We start from the raw sequence: 19,597 nt of genomic DNA on the forward strand, positions 1-19,597 counted from the left end.
TTTTTTTGTCGAGTCACTGCTACCTGGACCTCATTCTGAATAGGAGGTAAACATTCTATACCATCATCATTGATTGGTTTTACGGTATCCTCTTGTCCGCCAACGTCGGACACTAGCATATGAGTAAAATGTTCTTTCCATATCCTCAGCATGTTATCTGTGTCCGTTACCTGATTTCCTTCTTTGTCTCTGCAGGAGGATGTGCCTACACCAAAGCCATCGGTTTGATGTTTAATTCTTTGGCAAAATTTCCGGACTTCATTCTGACTCCTGTACATCTCAATTCGCTCACACTCACGCCTTTCCATTGAATTTTTCTTTCTGCAATATAGACTTTTTCCTCTCTCCTTTTCTCTCGATACCCCTGCTTTATCTGGCGCGTTGCTACTGATTGCAGGGTTGCACTATATGCCGCATTCTTGGCTTCAGTCGCATCTCGACACTCTTGGTCGTGCCATGGGTTTCTTGGAGGAGGCTTCCGGTACCCAAGTACGGATTTTGAGGTATTTTCCATGGAGTGATCTGCCAAATTGACTTCTTGAGCTCTTGGAAGCCGCAATTTTTGTCCGATTTGGCTGAAATTTTGCAGATAGCATTCTGTTATGACTTCCTCCTATGGTGGAGGGTATAAAAATGAACATCGAACCACAAATGTCTTCGTAAATTGCAAAATACAAAGCCAATCTCGGCCAAAATTCAAACAAATAAAAATAAAAACTCGTGTATCCCCAAAACCAGGGGAGATATTGTACACCTCAAGTGGACATTTTTGTAGGGATTTGTGAGCACTATCCAGCAAAAAAAAAATTGGCAGCCAGAACAAGAGGCGCCCAAACCACCAAGGGCGTTGAAATTTTTCACACTATCTCGTTAACAACCTAGTTTTCTAACCACTTCAAATTTCAAAGAGATGTCTCTACCCGTTCTCACACGGTATATCTTATACTAATTTTTTTCGATTTTCTCCCACTGTAGGAAGGCATACTAATATCTGGGCTTCAGTGGCCTCCTTCAGAGGTGACATCATAACAAATTTGTCTTAAAAAAAATTTCATTATAATATGGTCTTAAAAGATTTTTTTTAATGTGTTTTTCTTGAATATTTCACTTTTATCAGGCTTCGATGAAATTTATTAGATTTCTCCTTTGGGGAAAAGGGTTAAACTAAACATTTTTTGACTTTTGTTTGCACTGAGAATTTATTTTTTAAAAATCATAAAAATCAATCTGTGCGCAATTTGTATCTATCGTAAAATGTTCTCAACTATGGCATAAAAAATCATTGACCACTCAACATCGCCGAAGGCATTAAAGGCGATCTTGTAGTAACCATCCTGTATATGGTGGGGAAATCCCTCTTGGGTAAAAACACAATTGTCCAATGTGTAATTTCTCTTCTCTAAAGGTGGCACAAAATCCCCCTTGAATACCGGCAAATTCGAACAATCCTTTAGTGTTTCCATCAATGCATTCTTATAGAAATTGTTCATAAACTCAAAAATATGCTGCCTCTGTATAGAGAAGGGTATGGGCTTATAATCCCCGTTTATGCTGTCACTTCGGTACGTTTTTACTTCTATCTATTATAATATGAGAGATAAAAAATTAAAAAAAAAATCAACAGAACGAGATCCTATTTACCTCATTGGAGTCACCTTCTACTACGTCATAATTGAGAAACATCGTTCCTGCGCAAGCGTAAACTCCACGACTGGCTCTAGTCGCATTCAGTTCATAGAACAGCACTAAGTCGGTATCAGAGGAATAACTATCCATTGAGATCAGCTCGTATTCCCAAGTATGCTAAAATTATTAAGAAAATGATTCGAATCCTTTCCAATATAGTGATGTAACCATTTAGTTACCTGGCCATAACGGGATAATCCCATGCCAATACAAAAATTAAGTATCAAAACTTCAATTTGAACATTTCTGGGTAGATTCATTTCAACAATTGAATTTTTAAATTTCAATATTCTTTGAAATGAGTTTGAGTTGTGAAAGTACTGAACATTGAAAATTTTGAATTTATACCAGTTGGCAATTTCTAATTTGTTAAAATCATGATATCCATACATCGAGGCAATTAATAACACGTTGTATTGAATTAAATTCCATTACAAGCATGTACATGAATTTTTCTAATATTTGATTACAATCAAACTATCAACAATTGGATTAGAAAACAAAGCAAATGATGATTTAAACAAGTAACCAATGTATTTAATTTCGTCGGTAAAAACTTTGTATATGACAGCCATGTTCATCAAAATTAGTTCCGATCTGGATATTAACATATACAGGCGAGCTAAGTTCAGCCACTCCGTATCTTATGTGCCCTACACCATGCATCGCATTTGTCAAGTTTTTTGCACGATTTATCTTAATAGGCAGATGGGCAAAAAATATATAAGAACTAGCCTACTAGACCATATTCTAAACTACTTCCTAATATCTTTCATTGGAGTCCAATATTATCCCGATCGGTCCACATTTATTTTTGTTTGATGCTTTTGGGGTAAGGGGGAGAGTCCGCCCCCTTTCGATATCAACAAATTCCTATAGCATATCGCTCCTTCCAGACCATATTCGTAATCTACTCCCTAAATCCTTTCATTAGAGTCCCATATTGCCGTCCCATATGCCTATTTGAGGGGTTTTGGTTCGGGGCGGCCCCCTAGGTACCTGGACCTAATATGTTATAATCAAATAAATACCCTACTCTTGAACACCCTTTATTTGAGTCCCATATTGTCCCGATCGATTCACTTTTATTTTTGCGTTATGTATTGTATTTGGGTTAAGGGGAAGAGTCCGCCCCCTTACGATATCAACGTTTTTGCTTTTTGGGTAAAGGGGAGACTCCGCCCTCTTACGATATCAACAAATTCCTATAGCCTTTTGCTCCTTCCCGACCATATTCGTAATTTATTGCCTAATACCTTTCATTTGAGTCCCATATTATCCCGATCGGTCCACTTTTATTTTTGCGTGATGCTTTAGGTTAAGGAGGGAGTCCGCCCTCTTTCGATATCAACAAATTTCTATAGCCTATTGCTTCTTTCAGACCATATTCGTAATCTGCTCCCTAAATCCTTTCATAAGAGTCCAATATTGTCAATATCGTCCCATATGCCCATTTGAGGGTGTTTTGGTTCGGGGCGGCCCCCTAGGTACCTGTGCCTAATATGTTATTATCAAATTAATACCCTACTCTTGAATACCCTTTATATGAGCCCCATATTGTCCCGATCGATTCACTTTTATATTTGGGTTAAGGGGAAGAGTCCGCCCCCTTACGATATCAACTTTTTTGCTTTTTGGGTAAAGGGGAGACTCCGCCCTCTTACGATATCAACAAATTCCTATAGCCTTTTGCTCCTTCCAGACCATATTCGTAATTTATTGCCGAATACCTTTCATTTGATTCCCACATTGTCCGCGATCGGCACACTTTCATTTTTGCGTGATGTATTTGGGGTAAGGGGAAGAGTCCGCCCCCTTACGATATCAACAAACTCCTATAGCCTATTGCTCCTTTCAAACCATATTCGTAATCTACTCCCTAAATCCTTTCATTAGTGTCCTATATTGTCAATCTCGTCCCATATGCCCATTTGAGGGGGTTTGGGTTCGGGGCGGACCCCTAGGTACCTGGACCCAATATATTATTATCAAATTAATACCCTACTCTCGAATACCCTTTATTTGAGTCCTATATTGTCCCGATCGATTCACTTTTATTTTTGCGCGGTGCTTTTGGGGTAAAGGGGAGAGTCCGCCCCCTTGCGATATCAACAAATTCCTATAGCCTATTGCTCCTTCCAGACCATATTCGTAATTTATTGCCTAATACCTTTCATTTGATTCCCATATTGTCCGCGATCGGTCCACTTTCATTTTTGCGTGATGTATTTGGGGTAAGGGGAAGAGTCCGCCCCCTTACGATATCAACAAACTCCTATAGCATATTGCTCCATATTCGTAATCTACTCCTTAATACCTTTCATTTGAGTCCTATATTGTCGTTATCGTTCAATATGCCTATTTGAGGAGGTTTTGTGGTCGGGCGGCTCCCTACGTATCTGAACCCAGTTTTTAATATCATACTGTCCCGATCCGTAAGGGGGAGGGTCCGCCCCATTCTGATATCAAAAAATTGTATAGCCTATAATTACCTCCAGACCATACTGCACAATCTGCGAAAGATCTCAAGAAAATTGCTTCAGCCATTTTTGAGTCTATTAGGAACAAACAAACAGACAGACAAACACACTTTGGGTTTAGCTAGACAGGGATTGCTCCGCTACGCTGCGCCTTTTTTCACACACTTATTTTATCTGAGCCCCATAGTGGCACGGTCAGGAAATAAGTTCTGTTTGGGGGTGCTGGTACGGCCTATCAAATATTTAGTCCCAATATTGATATCATATTGGTGCACTACTCCAACCTTTTATTTGAGCCTTATACTGCTATGGTCGGTAAATATGTCCGATATGGAGGTATTTTTGGGAGTGAAGCGGAAGCGGTTTATGGAGAGTTTGTGAGATGAGTCGTCCCTGAAACACTTGGTCATAAAACAAATATCAAATTTGAGTCACTTTTTGCCATAATCCACAAATATGTGCAGTTTGGGGGTATGTAGGGTGGGGCGGCCACCCACGCATTAAAAAATATCAGCATCATGCTCTACTCTTAAATATCTTTTATTTTCGCCCCAATTGCCATTAGTTTAGGGGTGTTTATGGGGTGAGACGACCCCCAAACACTTGGCCTCAAAATTTAATATAAAATTTTTTTTCCGCTCTCAAATACCTTTCATTTTAGCCCCCTATTGCAATAGTCAACAAATGTGTCCGGTTTGGGTGTGGGTCCTAAAAACTATCAACATTGTGATCCACTCTCTTTGAGTTCAAAATTGTCACGGTAAGCAAATACGTCCTATTTGGGTGCTGCTATGGGGGTGGGGCGTCCCCAGACAGTTGTTCCTGAATGTTGGTGTCAGATTCGTGTTCTTTTCTAAAATAGCTTTTATTTGAGCCCCATATTGAATTCGTCCTATGTGGGTGGTGTTATGGGGGTGGGGTGGCCCCATAGACACTTTTCCCGAATGTTGATGTCAGATTCGCGCTCTACTCTCAAAGACCTCTCATTTAAGTTCTATATTGCCACGGTCTGTAAATTTGTCCTCTTTTGGGGGTTTTGTTGGAGGGGCGACACTTGGTCCCGCATTTGGATATCAGATTCGTATTCTACTCTCAAGTATCTTTTATTTGAGCCCCATATTGCCAAGGTAGATAAAAATGTCAGATTTAGGGGTGTTTTGGTGGCTGGGGTGGTCCCCCAAATAATTAGTCCCATAATTGGATATTGGATACGTTTTCCACTCTTAGCTATCTTTGCCACCAAACACTTGGTCCCGCATTTGGATATCAGATTAGTACTCTACTCACGAATTTCTTTTATTTGAGCCCCATATTGCCATGGTCGATAAATATGTCCGATTTAGCGGTGTTTTGGGGGCTGGGGTTGTCTCCCAAATACTTGACCCCATAATTGAATATCGGATACCACCCTTAACATGTTCGTCTATGACGCTGAACGCCAGGGTTCGAATCCTGGCGAGACCATCAAAAAAAAATTTTTTCTGCGGTGGTTATTCCCTCCTAATGCTGCGAACATTTTTGAGGTACTATGGCGTGTAAAACTTCTCTCCAAAGAGGTGTCGCACTGCGGCACGCCGTTCGGACTCGGCTATAAAAAGGAGGCCCCGTACCATTGAGCTTAAAATTGAATCGCGCTGCACTCATTGGTATGTGAGAAGTTTGCCCCTGTTCCTTACTGGAATGTTCATGGGCAAAATTTGTTTGTAATTTGTATAAGAGGGCCTCCAAAATTTCGCTTAAATCGGGGAGATTTTGTCAAAATTTTTTATCTAAAAATTTTATTTTGTTTCATTCATTTCATTTCTGTCATTTGATGAGCAAATTTCCTTACCATTTGCTTAACCAAATTCTATTTGAAATTGGCAAAACTTTAAGTAACCACTTTTTGATTTCTATTTTCATACAGGTGTCAACCAATAAAGCGAAAACAAAGCAATTGGTCAATGCCTTTGCAAACATGTGGATTTAAGCCCAAACAAACAAAAAATTGAAAATTAATACAAAGTCTATGGTCTATAATCTAGAAAAATGATGTTACGCATGAGAATGATAAGCAAAATAGAGCAGATACAGCACTGAACTCAAACTCAACATAGTCACATCTTTAATCTCATATTACAAAAGGATTTCGAATATAAAGGTTTAACATAATCCATGTACTATCCATGGAATCACTTGCTTAAGAAATTTTCCAACGATAGGCCACATCAACCCTTTCCCCAGACCCTTTATAAACTATTTAGCTGCCAATAAGAACAGTGGCCAAACATATGCCACAAGTCATAGACGAAGGAAGCACTAAGTTAAGGCATGCAAAGACCAGTCAATCGATACAAAACGATGCCAAAGAAGAGGAAAGAAAGAAATCGACAAGCAAAGAAGAAATACAAATCAAATCATTTGGCGTAAATATTTAAAAATAAAGAATGGGGCGACATTGATTGACACAATCGAGCGTAAAATTGCCGCAAATAATGCATCACACAAAAATAGTTTCGATCGTAAATCAAATCACTTAAAAAAGTGACCAAAGCAACTGATGGGACGGACAAACACACGTACAGAGACCATCCAGCCCACGACTAAATCAACTAAGCGCACCATCACAACCGATCATCGGGCCACCAGTATTTTTTCGATGAGAGGTCGAATGACAAAAATCGAATGTCTGGCATCGACTATGTCCAATCGCATCGTAGTGAAGACAATCAAATGAAATTGGATTTTTAGTTTGTTTTTTTTATTCTACAATTGACAAAATGGCAACAGATTTGCTTCAGTTTTATTGTACTTTTTAAATGATTGTCCGCATTCTGTTTAACTTTTGAGGGTGCCGTTTTTTTGTTAGTCAAATTTTTATTATTTGCAAATGATTAGTGGAATTCCGATGAAATTAATTAAACGTTTTTTTTTTATTTTTATCTCTTTGGATTATTGATAGACGATTGATTTTATGCTGAATTTCTATGTTATATGCTTGTTTAGAGTAAAGTTTTTGTTGGCCACACAAATTCAAATTCAATAAAATCATTCCCTAAAACTTAATGTCCAAGAAATTTTCTCTAAATTCTAAATAATTGTCATTTTTCAAAATATTAATTTTCCAAGAAATTTTCCCTAAATTCATATTTCGGGGGCTTGGAAACCACGTAACCGTTCTGATTGGTTTTAACTTGGCAAAATCTAGGCTTATCTCGGTCTTTCTTCATCCCAAAGGTGGATACAAACTTCCCCGCGGTGTCAAATGGGTAGCTACCTTTAACATTCATTAAAGAAAGTGAGCTAAAAGGTGCCACGAGTTCACCTATAAAACGATAAAAAGTTGGGTTGGGGCGTCGGTTAGTAGCTCATTCTTTGAAAAGAAAGAAAAAGATTAAAAATGGATCCCACTATATTGACGACTGCCGGACACGTGATTTGCATATCTACTTCTGGAATGTCCGCACTCTTCATAGAGAGGGCGCAGTATAAGCACTAGCGGATGTATTGAAGATGGCTTTGGTGCAGGCACATCCTCCTGCAGAGACAAAGAAGGAAATCTGGTAACAGACACAGTTAGCATACTGAGGATATGCAAAGAACATTTTACCCAACTGCTAGAGTCCGTCAAAGGCCACCGTAGCCCAGAGGTTAGCATGTCCGCCTATGACGCTGAAAGCCTGGGTTCGAATCCTGGCAAGCCCATCAGAAAACATTTTCAGCAGTGGTTTTCCCCTCCTAATGCTGGCAACATTTGTGAGGTACTATGCCATGCAAAACTTCTCTCCAAAGAGGTGTCGCACTGCGGCACGCCGTTCGGACTCGGCTATAAAAAGGAGGTCCCTTATTATTGAGCTTAAACTTGAATCGGACTGCACTGATTGATATGTGAGAAGTTTGCCCCTGTTCCTTAGTGGAATGTTCATGGGCAAAATTTGCAATTTTTTTTATTTGCTAGAGTCCGTCCTTGGCGGCGAAGAGGATACCGCAGAACAAATCAATGATGATGGTATAGAATGTTTACCTCCTAGTCAGAATGAGGTCCAAGTAGCAGTGACCCGACTAAAAAACAACAAGGCAGCAGGAGCCGACGGGTTACCCGCTAAAGTATCTAAGACCGGAGGCGACACGCTGCTAAGGCGTATGCATCAGCTTATATGGCTAGAAAAACGCATACTCGATGATTGGAACCTCAGCATACTATGTCCCGTACACAAGAAAGGAGACAAAACGGAATGTGTCAACTACAGAGGAATAAGTCTCCTCCCCATCGCATACAAGATACTCTCGAGCGTACTGTGTGAAAGATTTAAACCTAAAGTCGATGAGATAATTGGGCCCTATCAACGCAGCTTTAGACCTGGTAAATCCACCCAAGACCAGATATTCACACTGCGCCAAATCCTGGAAAAGACCCGAGAAAGACAAATCAACACTTACCATCTCTTTGTTGACTACAAAGACGCTTTCGATAGTCCTATACGTTCAAAGGTATTTCAAGCCATGAGTTTGGTATCCCTGCAAAATTAATAAGACTCTGCAGAATGGCACTTGCTGATACGAGTTCCTCAGTAAGAATAGAAAATAATCTCTCGCAATCATTTAATACCAAACGAGGTTCTAGACAAGGAGACAGCCTATCGTGTGATCTCTTTGAAATCCTGCTGGAGAAGATTATACGAGATGTAAATAGATGTGAATAGATATGGCACACTAATCGCAACAGAACACATGCTACTCGCCTATGCCGACGACATCGACATCGTAGGGCGGTCAACGGAAGTAGTTACTGCAGCCTTTGAAAGAATCGAAAGAGAGTCAGTGAAAATGGGTCTGGCAGTAAATAGAGATAAGACGAGACGGATTCAACTCCCAAAGCGCCTTGTACAACCGAGCAAATAAAGAAAGATTCTTCGTAAAACATATGGATCAGTTTGCGTTAATGGAGAATATAGGCGACGTATGAACCACGAGCTGTATGAGTTGTAGGACGACGATAGCATAGTTACACGCATTAAAATACAACGGCTGCGTTGGCTAGGTCATGTTGTCAGAATGGATGAAGAAGCTCCAGCAAAGAAGTCTTTTGAAGGCAAACACGTCCGCACACGCAAACCGGGAAAACCAAAAGCCTGATGGAAAGATCAAGTGGTGGGAGACTTTGTGTCAGAGATTTTAGAATAAACGCAGAAGATCGAGGCGCTTGGAACTCTATTATACGTTCGGCTAGTGGAACAATGTTCTGCCATAGCCAATTAAAGTAAAGTAAGGATATATTGGAGAAATACTTTCGCAACAGAACACATGCTACAAAATTTCCTAGATATTATTTTTTTTTTTGAAATTTAAGAAAATTTCTTAAAATTTAGAGAAAATATCTTTGAAATTACATAACTTTTTAAGAATTTTTTTTTTGGAAATTTCTAAGCGAGTTTCTCTAATTTCCGAATTTTTATTCCCATATGATGGGGATATTCTAATTTAGTCATTCCGTTTGTAACAACTCGAAATATTCGTCTCAGACCCCATAAAGTATATATATTATTGATCGTCTCGACACTCTGAGTCGATCTAGGCATGTCTATCCTTCCGTCCGTCTATCGAAATCACGACAGCGGTCGAACGCGTAAAGCTAGCTGCTTGAAATTTTGCACAGATACTTAATATCAATGTAGGTCGTTAGGGATTGCAAATGGGCCTTATCGGTTCAGATTTAGATATAGCTCCCATATAAACCGATCTCCATATTTGACTTTTTGAGCCTTTAAAAGCCGCAATATTTGTCCGATTTGGCTGCAATTTTGGACGTAGTGTTCCGTTATGACTTCCAACAACTGTGCTAAGTACGGTCCGAATCGGTCTATAACCTGATATAGCTCTCTTAAAACCCGATCTCCTTATTTGAGCCCTTGAAAGCCACAATTTTTGTCGAATTTGGCTGAAATTTTGTATGTGGTGTTCTGTTATGACTTCCAACAACTGTGCTAAGTACGGTCCAAATCGGTCTATAACGTGATATAGCTCCCATGTAAAACGGTCTCTCCGTCATCCGTGTTCGGTTCCTAGAAGATTCAATATTTATTTGCTGGTTTGACAGAAATTTTGTATGTAGAATAAGATTATGTCCTGCAACTAAATTTATTTTGTATAAATTTTTAGCAGAATCCATGGTGGTGGGTTCCCAAAATTCGGACCGACCGAACTTAGCACGCTTTCACTTGTTGTTTATAAATTCTTAGAAAATGTTTCTAATTTTTGGAATTTTTTTCCTAATTTCTAAAAAATATTCTATAATTTCTTAGAAGTTTTCTCTAAGACAAAGACAAGACTATGATGCAAAAAGTACTCGAACGCTGTCCTGATGTTGCAGTGACCATTCAGATCACATATCAGCAAAGGTCGTAGTTCTTTTGCCCCATGACAAGAGACTTCTTGTTTTGAGAAATAGTCGGTTATAATCCTTAGTCTTCCTGCAACCCTCAGCGTCAACACACTTCTTAACAAGAAGTTAGCACAGGAAAGGGTTAACTGATTCAATAACACGGTTGGTACCCATCAGCGACTTATTCCTGGCTAACTCATCGACCACCTGGTTCTTCGCCTGAAAGACTTCTCCATGATTCAATGAAAGTCTTTGCATGCCCTTTTCACTCTTTGCATGACTTGCTGACTTTAGAAAAAAGAGAGAGCTGCGATCTAGGTGACCTCCAGATCACAGCTGGCACACTCCACTGACTGTGTCGAATACATGACTCATCGGCATGACTACTAGGCAAATTCCCAATGTGTGGGTATTTCTTAGGTATTCACCAAATAAATACCCACCCATTATGGACTCAAAAATCCGAATCGGTAGAGATGGGCGATGGGTAAATACCCAAAAAGATTTTACCCGGTATATTGGGTAAATACCCGGATATTTACCCATTTATACTCAAAAGCTGGGTATTTATAATTCTGCAGATATCTTGGGTATAAAAACATTTTGCAAAAAAAGTTTGATGATTTCGTATTCTTTGTATATAAACCTGATCTTCTAATCTCATTAAATCGGATTTTAGTTCTATACAGCCGCTATATAGACCGATCTCCAGACTTAAAGTCTTGAGGCAATAAATTGGTCATTTTACATCCGATTTCGATGACATTTAGCACAGTGAATTCTGGTAGACCCCTACGCATTCCTTTGAAGTGTGATTCAGATCGAACTATATTTGGATATAGCTGCCCTACAGGCCCGATCTCCCGATATAGGGTATTGAGATCCATTTATTACCCGAATTCAATGAAATTTGGCACAATGTGTTCTGGTAGACCCTTACATATTCCTGTCAAATGTGATCCAGATCAGACCATAGTTGGATATAGTTGTCATTTAGACCGATCTCCCGATATAGAGTTTTAAGCCCATAAAAGGAGCATTTTTCATCCTTTTTCGATGAAATTTGCCACAGTGAGTTTTGGTACCTCTCTAAACCCTTTTGTTGAATATCGTCCCGATCGGATCATATTTGAATATAGCTGCCATATAAACCGATCTCCCGATATAGAGTATTGGGCCCATAAAAGGAGCCTTTTTCATCCGATTTTGATGAAATTTTAAACAGTGCGTTTTGATAGACCTCTACACCTTTGTGCTGAACATCGCCCACATCGAACCTTATTTGGATGTAGCTGCCATGTAGACCGATATCCCGATAAGAGTATTGAGCCCATAAAAGGAGCATTTTTCATCCGATTTTGATTAAATTTGAAACAGTGCATTTTGATAGAACTTTACATCTTGTGACGAACGGACCATATTTGGATATACCTGCCATAAAGACCATTTCCCCAATATAGAGTATTAAGTCCATGAAAGGAGCATTTTTTTATCCGTATTGAGAAGGATCACAGATGTTTGGCACTATGTAGGTTCGAAATGGGGCTCGAATCCGGGAATAGTTCACTGGCTATACAGGAGCGTGATTAGACCAATACTTACTTACGCCTCAGATGTTTGGTGGACTGCTTTGGAGAACAAGTGCAACATAAGGACCATACAACAGGTTCAAAGAACATGCTGTCTTGGCGTAGGCTAAGCGATGAGAACCACGCCCTCTAGGACACTGGAGACTATTCTAGATATCCGACCCATTGACATACAGATTAAGTGCGAGGCAGCCACTCCAGCTATGAGACTTAAGGCGATGGGAGAATGGATTGAGGATGGGAGCAACTCATACCTTAGAGGTATACATAACTTATTATCGCCGCTTGTAAGGGCTCAAGAAGTCAAATCGAGAGATTGGTTTATATGGCAGCTATAACGGGTTATAGACCGATTTGTACCGTACTTGGCACAACTGTTGGAAGTCATAACGGAAGACTTTGTGAAAATTTTCAACCAAATCGGACAAAAATTGCGGCTACTAGGGGTTCAAGAAGTCAAATCGGGAGATCGGTTCATATGGGAGCTATATCAAAATCTGAACCGATATGGCCCATTTGCAATCTCCAACGACGTACATCAAAACTAAGTATCTGTGCAAATTTTCAAGTAGCTAGCTTTACGCGTTCGACCGCTATCATGATTTCGACAGACGGACGGACGGACATGGCTAGATCGAGTCTGAACGTCGAGACGATCAAGAATATATATACTTTATGGGGTCTTAGACGAATATTTCGAGGTGTTATACCAACCATGGTGGTGGGTATAAAAAAATTTATTTGTTTGCAGAGCTGCATTTTTAATGCGTTTTTGATGAACACACATAGTTAAAATTTGTTTAACTTTTGCACGTTGATTTTGTGGGATTTGTTACCACAGTTGCATTTTTAATGCGCGCGCGCATGATTGTAACTCCTCCTTTAATGCTAAATTGGAAGGTCGAGAAACATTTTAAACTTAGTAATGATGGAGCCATCGGTGATATGTACATGAAGGGGTCAACTTTAAAAATTTCTGATAATTTTTATGTTGTAAATTAGTATAAAATATTATTTATATATATTTATTTATAAACATTGTTTTTATGAAATATATTAAATATATAAGTATATTATTTTATGCCATTCGTTCGTTCGTTCGACGAACAGAACAGTTTATTAAAAACTCTAGCACACTTTTAGGCATTTTTAAAAATCACAATAACATCTGTAATATCGAAGACACAAACCAATCACAATGGGTTAATACAAAGTGATGTATTTAAAAAACAAAATAATAAGTTACTGATTTCATTGGAATTCATTATTTTTGCTGTATAGCTGGTACTATGTTCGTTTTTTTACAATTGAAAACACACTTTTTTCGCGTTTACTTTTTTGGAAACACTGCAAAAACCTGAACATAGTACTTTATTAAAATTGCAACGATCTCCGCTTGAGATCCTAACAATTAAGAAAATGGTGGAATGGCTAAGATATAATGTCATTTCGACGATCCGCATAAATATCTTCTCAGACAGCCAGGCAGCCATTAAATCCCTGGAGAACGTATTTCTGAACACAAAAACCGCCCTCGACTGTCGCAGATCTCTCAAAGAGATGGCTCAAAATTCACCTGTTATGGGTGCCGGGACAAGGAGATATCCCAGGGAACTGTAAAACGGACGAGCTTGCGAGAGTAGGGACTATCCTACATATTCCAGGAATACTGGAATCTGTGGGTTTGCCTCTAGCGACATTTAAGCTAATTTTTCAGGACAAGGACCGAAGGTCAACGGATGATAGATGGTCTCAAAGAGGGTGCTGTGAGCATTCCCAAACTATGTGGCCTAATCTAGACTTGAATAGGTCTACCGCTTCGCTGTCATTGGCTAGAACAGACGTCTTAGTCATTGTGTCCGTCATGGCAGGTCACTGTCTTATCGAAAAACATGCTGACACACTGAAGGTTGACAGCAACGACTTTTGCAGAAACTGTGAGCACATCGAAGAAGAGAATATAGAACACCTTCTGTGGGTGTGTTCCGTACCCCGTTTACACTGCTCTTTAAATCCGGATTTAATAGCTCGATCATTTGTTTTTCCTTTATAAAATCAGCTGACGAGAGCCTTAAATACGGATTTAATGAGCAGTGTAAACGGGGTGAAAGTTTTTGCTTTCAAATCTCTTAAAGTACGTTTATATTAGCCACTGAATCCGGTTTTATGGTTTTCCGTGTTTAATGTGCTGAATCCTGTGTTTATTGGCAGGTTTTACCACACAAAAATAAACCCCATTTTTGCAGGATTTATTTTTAAATCCCAAATAAACCCGATTTCATGGCTTAATTATTGATGTAAGTACCAAAATATGAAACTATTTTCAATAATTGTGTATGGATGTGTGTGTTATACACATTCATCTATACGCATGTACGCTTGTGTATGTCACTTACCCAAACTCACCAAAAACGAAGTGTAAACGGACAGGATTTGTTTTTTGATTTAGTTAAATCCAGTTCATAAAAATGTCAATGTAAACGTACTAATATATAAAAAAGTGGCATAAACCTTGTTTAGAGTGCTCATTAAATCCGGATTTAAGGTTGTCGTCAGCTGATTTTATAAAGGGAAAAAAGGTGATCGAGCCATTAAATCCGGATTTAAAGAACAGTGTAAACGGGGTTTTAGAATATAAAAAAAATTATAAAATATTAGTGTACTCACCATCTTTCTGTTTAAAATTAATGATTGGTTTAACCCTGGAAAAGAAAAAAAAGATTTTAATTTTATGGCTGGTACTGTGTTCGCTTTTCGCAAAATTGCTTTCGTGATTATTGTTATTTTTTTTATATAAAAGTACGTGTAAACGGTGTAGCAGTGTAAAAGAGGTTTAACATTGGCCACTAAATCCGAATTTATGGCCTTTTCGAGATTTAAGTGCTAAATTCTATGCTTTTTTGCAGGTTTTACCATACAAAAATAATTCCAATTTTTGCAGGATTTATTTTTAAATCCGATTTAAACCGATTTCAGGGTTGAATAGTTGATAAAAGTACCAAAATATGCAACTGTTTTCAAGAATTGTATACGGTAGAGTGTGATATGGATTCATGTATTCGCATGTACTCTTGTGTATGTCACTCGAATCCCAAGGCAAGGCTAGGAGGAGAGCTTCTTTGTCTCCTGATGGAGATCCTACCAGTGCGAAAACATAACTACAGGCTCTCTAAGCAATAGCTTTTGGGCTGTTATCGCTGAGACCATCCAAATCATTATCTTGTGTATAGATATCCACTGACAAGAAGCCTTAAAGTATATAAGATATAGAGCGAGAAGTTCAGCGCTGCAAGAGAGAATCTCTAGATCAAGCAGGTCTAGACAACATTCATGCAGCCACGGTAGCAGATGCGGTAAATGACTACCGGGTGAATATAGTCCTTGGAGAACGACCGCCTCCCATTGCACCCGAAGAAATTGACCTCCTCCGGCAAACCAGAGTAGTTCTGGCTCAATTACGTTCCGGCAGGATGCAGCCGCCTCAACTCCTACAGAGCAAGGATTGATGCCGACGTGCAAGATGTATGCCCCGATTGTTTAACTGCCCTGCCAGAACCACTCGACTCAGAACCTGATCCCAGTGGACGCACCCCATCTTAGTCGCAGAGTTCCTGGGTCTTGACACTCAACAGAATCAAGCAGACGAAAGATAAAACACAATAAACTGCTACAACAACAACTTAAATCCCCAAAACGCAATGTAAACGGACAGGATTTGTTTCAGGATTTAGTTAAATCCAGATTAAAAAAATTTCAATGTAAACGTGGTATAATATATTTTAAAGCAAAAAATTCTAATTTCATTCACAATGAGTACGTTTTTCTACTACCAAAAAAAACAACTATGAACCATTTGCAAAGAAACAGCTGTTGAATGTTTTCACATGTCATTACTCCCTAAACACAACAAATATTCAATAATTTTTGATGAAATAAAACACATTTCTAAATAATTGCTGAAACGGTACCTGGCCATTGTGTGTAACTTTCTAAATGGCCATAAATGTGCAACAATCCTTGCCACCGAGTCAAGAGCACATTAAGTGGTGGTTGGAGGAACAACAAGAATGTGGCCAGCGGCTCTAACCCGCCTGCTCAAAAGAAGATTACCCCACATAATATTGGTTGTATTATTTTTTGTTTATGTTATAACAAAACTTCTAGAAAGGGTAGGTATACGCGAAATTTTATAAAAATTACCTAATAAATAAAACACCTACTTTTTCACAGAATTCCCATGGACATATCTTGGAATCAGATGATTTTACTGCGGAACGTACCAAGCCTTTAATATGGCGTACCAATGAAGAACATTTGCTCTCCTTAAATGAAGAAACTCTTACCAACCGTCCCGATATTGAATGTCGCAATTCTGTACAAGGCCCCTACCTTATAGTTGATGAGCGAGGATTTGTTTGTGATGAGTTTTATATGCTTGAAAATGGTTGCTGTGATGTCAAACATTATGCTACCAAATATTACACTTGCGAATCCTGTGATCCTGCCACTCACTGTTGCGGTATCTATGAATACTGTGTATCCTGCTGCCTGCATCCTGAAAAACGTACCATACTTGAGCTAGCACTGGAGGTAATCAAGGGACGTCAAGCAATGGTTTATGCCCAGGTGGAAGATCAATATGAATTATGTATGATGAAGTGTCGCACAAATTCACATTCAGTGGAACATGAGAATCGTTATCGTGACCCACAGCATCGTTTTTGTTATGGGCCCACATATGCCCATGAATCGCAAATCGAAGTCTCGGCCATGGGTTCATGATGCAATTAGTGAATAGTACATGCATACACACACATAGTGTTCCTTTTGCTAGTTCAAATAGGGAAAAATTGACTGTGCATTAAAATGCATTTAGAATTAAGATAACCTAGATTTTAAGGTCATAGGTACAATAGAATATTTTCGTAATAAGCTTTCTACATTGCCTAGCCGGCATAGATATAGAAATTAAGGCAATAATAAATGATAGATTTTATACATGATTTTGAACGTTCTACTCAGATATAATACTGACAACATTTCACAAAGCCGGCAGATCTGGGTTACGCAGCTTTAGTTATTAAAATGGCTGACTACCTCAAATATCGTCAGCAAGGGGTCATTGATCTGATCTTCACGCCAGGATTAACATCTTCACTGGCAAGCTGAAGAAGTTCCCCGTTAGGTTCTCATTTCTTTGAGAACTTGACTGTATGCATTAAAGGATGTAAACATGGCCTCCGTAGTTACGAATGCCATCCGCGTCGCCAAATCATCCAAGGCGTTGGGCCACGATGAAATCCTGAAGAATCTGAATCTACCTGGAGTCGAGTACCTTACAACTGTCCTTAACCCATCTTTGAACACTCTTATAGCTCCCGATGTCTGGAAAATGGGCGGAGTGATCCCGCTACTGAAGCTTTAAAAGGACCCGAGTAAGGGGGAGTCGTACAGACCAATTTCCCTTCAATCACCAGTAGCCAAGACGATTGAGGGTATTCTCCTCTCAAGCCTTGTTGGAAAATTTTCTTTTCGCCGAGCATCAGCATGGATTTCGACTGCATAGCACAACAACTGCTTTGCATGCCATCACCGTGGCTTCAATCAGTCCAGGCCATGTGATAGGACGGTCCTCTTAGCACTGGGCCTATCGAAGGCATTCGACACGGTCACCCATGCCAAGCTATTTGAGGACACCGCCAATACGTCTCTCTAGCCCGGCCTGAAACGCTGGGTCGTGAATTATCTGTGTCATTTGTGGAATTTAGGGAAGTCGAAGCACCGTAGAGTTAAACATGAAGTTCCCCAAGGCGGGGAGATATCTCCGGTACTGTTTAACCTCTACCTATCTTCCATTCTACCCCCTCCAGACGGAATAGAGATCATATGCTGACAATTGTACGATCATGGGATCAGGCGCCCACCCATCTGTGATAGGTTGTACCGAACATGCCTCTTATTTCGCTGCAAGAGATCTGAAGATGTTTGCCACCAAATCTTTAGCCACATTATTCACTACAAATACGCGTGAAGTCAATAATAGGCTGAATGAGAAATGATTCCGATCATCATGTGTCGCAAAATACTTGGCGTCACATTTAGAAACTCCAACATATTCTCTCCTCATGCCACAGCAATTTGCGATAACGTCAAAAGTAGAAACAAGGTCCTCACCTCACTTGCCGGAAGCACTTTAGGTGCTAACAAAGAAACATTGTTGACCACGTACAAAGCAATTAGCCGATCTGTGGTAAGTTATGCAGCGTTAGTGTGGTGTCGTCAGCTCTGCCACGCAGTGGAATATTATTAAGATCTGTCAGAATGCCGCTCTCCAAGCTACGACGGGCTGTCTCCTCAGTTCTTATGTGGACCACCACCATCAGGAGGCACAGATCCTACCCATGCTGTCTAAGCATTACCTTCTGGGCTGCTATCGCAGAGACCATCCAGATCATCATCTTGTGGATAGGTATCCACCGCCCAGAAGCTGCAAGAGAGAACCTAGTCTATAAAACATTCATGCAAACGGTAGCAGATGCGTTGAATAGCTACCGGGTGAAAGTGGTCCATGTAGAGCGACCGCCTCACATTTCACCTGAAGTAATTGACCTCCTCCGGCAAACCAGAGTAGTTCTAGCTCAATTACGATTCGGTAGATGCTGCCGACGTGCAAATTTCCATCCTCGTCGCAGAGTTCCTGGACCTGAATACTCAATCGAGCCAAGCAGACAGACGATAGAACACAACACACTGATACAACAACAACTATTCATAAATAGATTAACTTCCGCGCTTTCAAAAAATATATCAAACTAAAGCCGCGATTACACTAGAGCCCTTGATACAATTAGAAGGTAAAGTCATAAGCCCAGCTGATCAAATTTTAAAATTGCAGAGTTGTATCCAAATTCCACTAGAACGTTAAATACTTTGTTTGGATTTTAAAGGTTTTTTTAAATTTTTTACCTTTTCTACATTTTTATCGTTATTTACACGTTTATAATCATAACCCTTTTGATCTTGTGGCTGCTACACATTATAATGCAAATAAAAACTAGAATAGCAATTTGACAGTGTACAGAAGTTTGACAGCCTAGTGGGAATTTGCGCCACCATCACCAAGATATACTCATTTACAGACAATGGCAGTTGCCCAACAACAAAATATTGAGTGCACTATATATCAAAATCAGTGATTAGTGCAATTCTGATTTTGAGTATGTTACTAGTTCGCGCCATTTTTCGTTGTTTGTGCGTATGGTTCGTAACTATAATACACACACACACACACAAGCAAAACTTATTGACAGATAGTGTACTCGCAAGAAAAAATTGTACTCAGCTGTTTTCGGTACTCTACCTGGTAATTATGTCATGGTTGTATCGTTGATTTCGTTGTTATTAGGCTTATGACTTTACCTTCTAATTGTACCAAGTTCCCACTCTTCTGTTAAACTTATGTACACTGTCAAACTGATATT

At 39.5% G+C, this 19,597-nt stretch overlaps 2 protein-coding genes across 4 annotated transcripts; one reads left to right on the top strand and one right to left on the bottom strand.

Annotated features, from left to right (window-relative positions):
• Positions 1–1,182: 1,182 nt before the first annotated feature.
• On the bottom strand, positions 1,183–18,883 carry LOC106086218 (uncharacterized). Of its 3 annotated transcripts, XM_059367018.1 has the most exons (4): positions 18,669–18,883; positions 18,291–18,603; positions 1,642–1,803; positions 1,183–1,580 (listed from the first exon to the last, which is right to left on the bottom strand). In XM_059367018.1, the coding sequence occupies exons 3-4, from the start codon at positions 1,774–1,776 to the stop codon at positions 1,245–1,247; spliced, it is 471 nt and encodes a 156-aa protein (XP_059223001.1). In that variant the 5' UTR covers positions 1,777–1,803; positions 18,291–18,603; positions 18,669–18,883; the 3' UTR covers positions 1,183–1,244. The 3 variants fall into 3 exon arrangements, with proteins under 3 accessions (XP_059223001.1, XP_059223002.1, XP_013106246.2); XM_059367019.1 differs by having other exon boundaries at positions 18,291–18,883; XM_013250792.2 differs by lacking the exons at positions 18,291–18,603; positions 18,669–18,883 and adding an exon at positions 1,866–2,114.
• LOC106086216 (SREBP regulating gene protein) lies at positions 15,996–17,119 on the top strand. The gene is made up of 2 exons (XM_013250790.2): positions 15,996–16,285; positions 16,347–17,119. Exons 1-2 carry the CDS (start codon positions 16,184–16,186, stop codon positions 16,896–16,898), a joined length of 654 nt encoding a protein of 217 aa, XP_013106244.2. The 5' UTR covers positions 15,996–16,183; the 3' UTR covers positions 16,899–17,119.
• Positions 18,884–19,597: the final 714 nt, after the last annotated feature.

This window comes from Stomoxys calcitrans, chromosome 4 (assembly GCF_963082655.1).
Source record: "Stomoxys calcitrans chromosome 4, idStoCalc2.1, whole genome shotgun sequence".
NCBI classification, from domain to species: Eukaryota; Metazoa; Arthropoda; class Insecta; order Diptera; family Muscidae; genus Stomoxys; species Stomoxys calcitrans.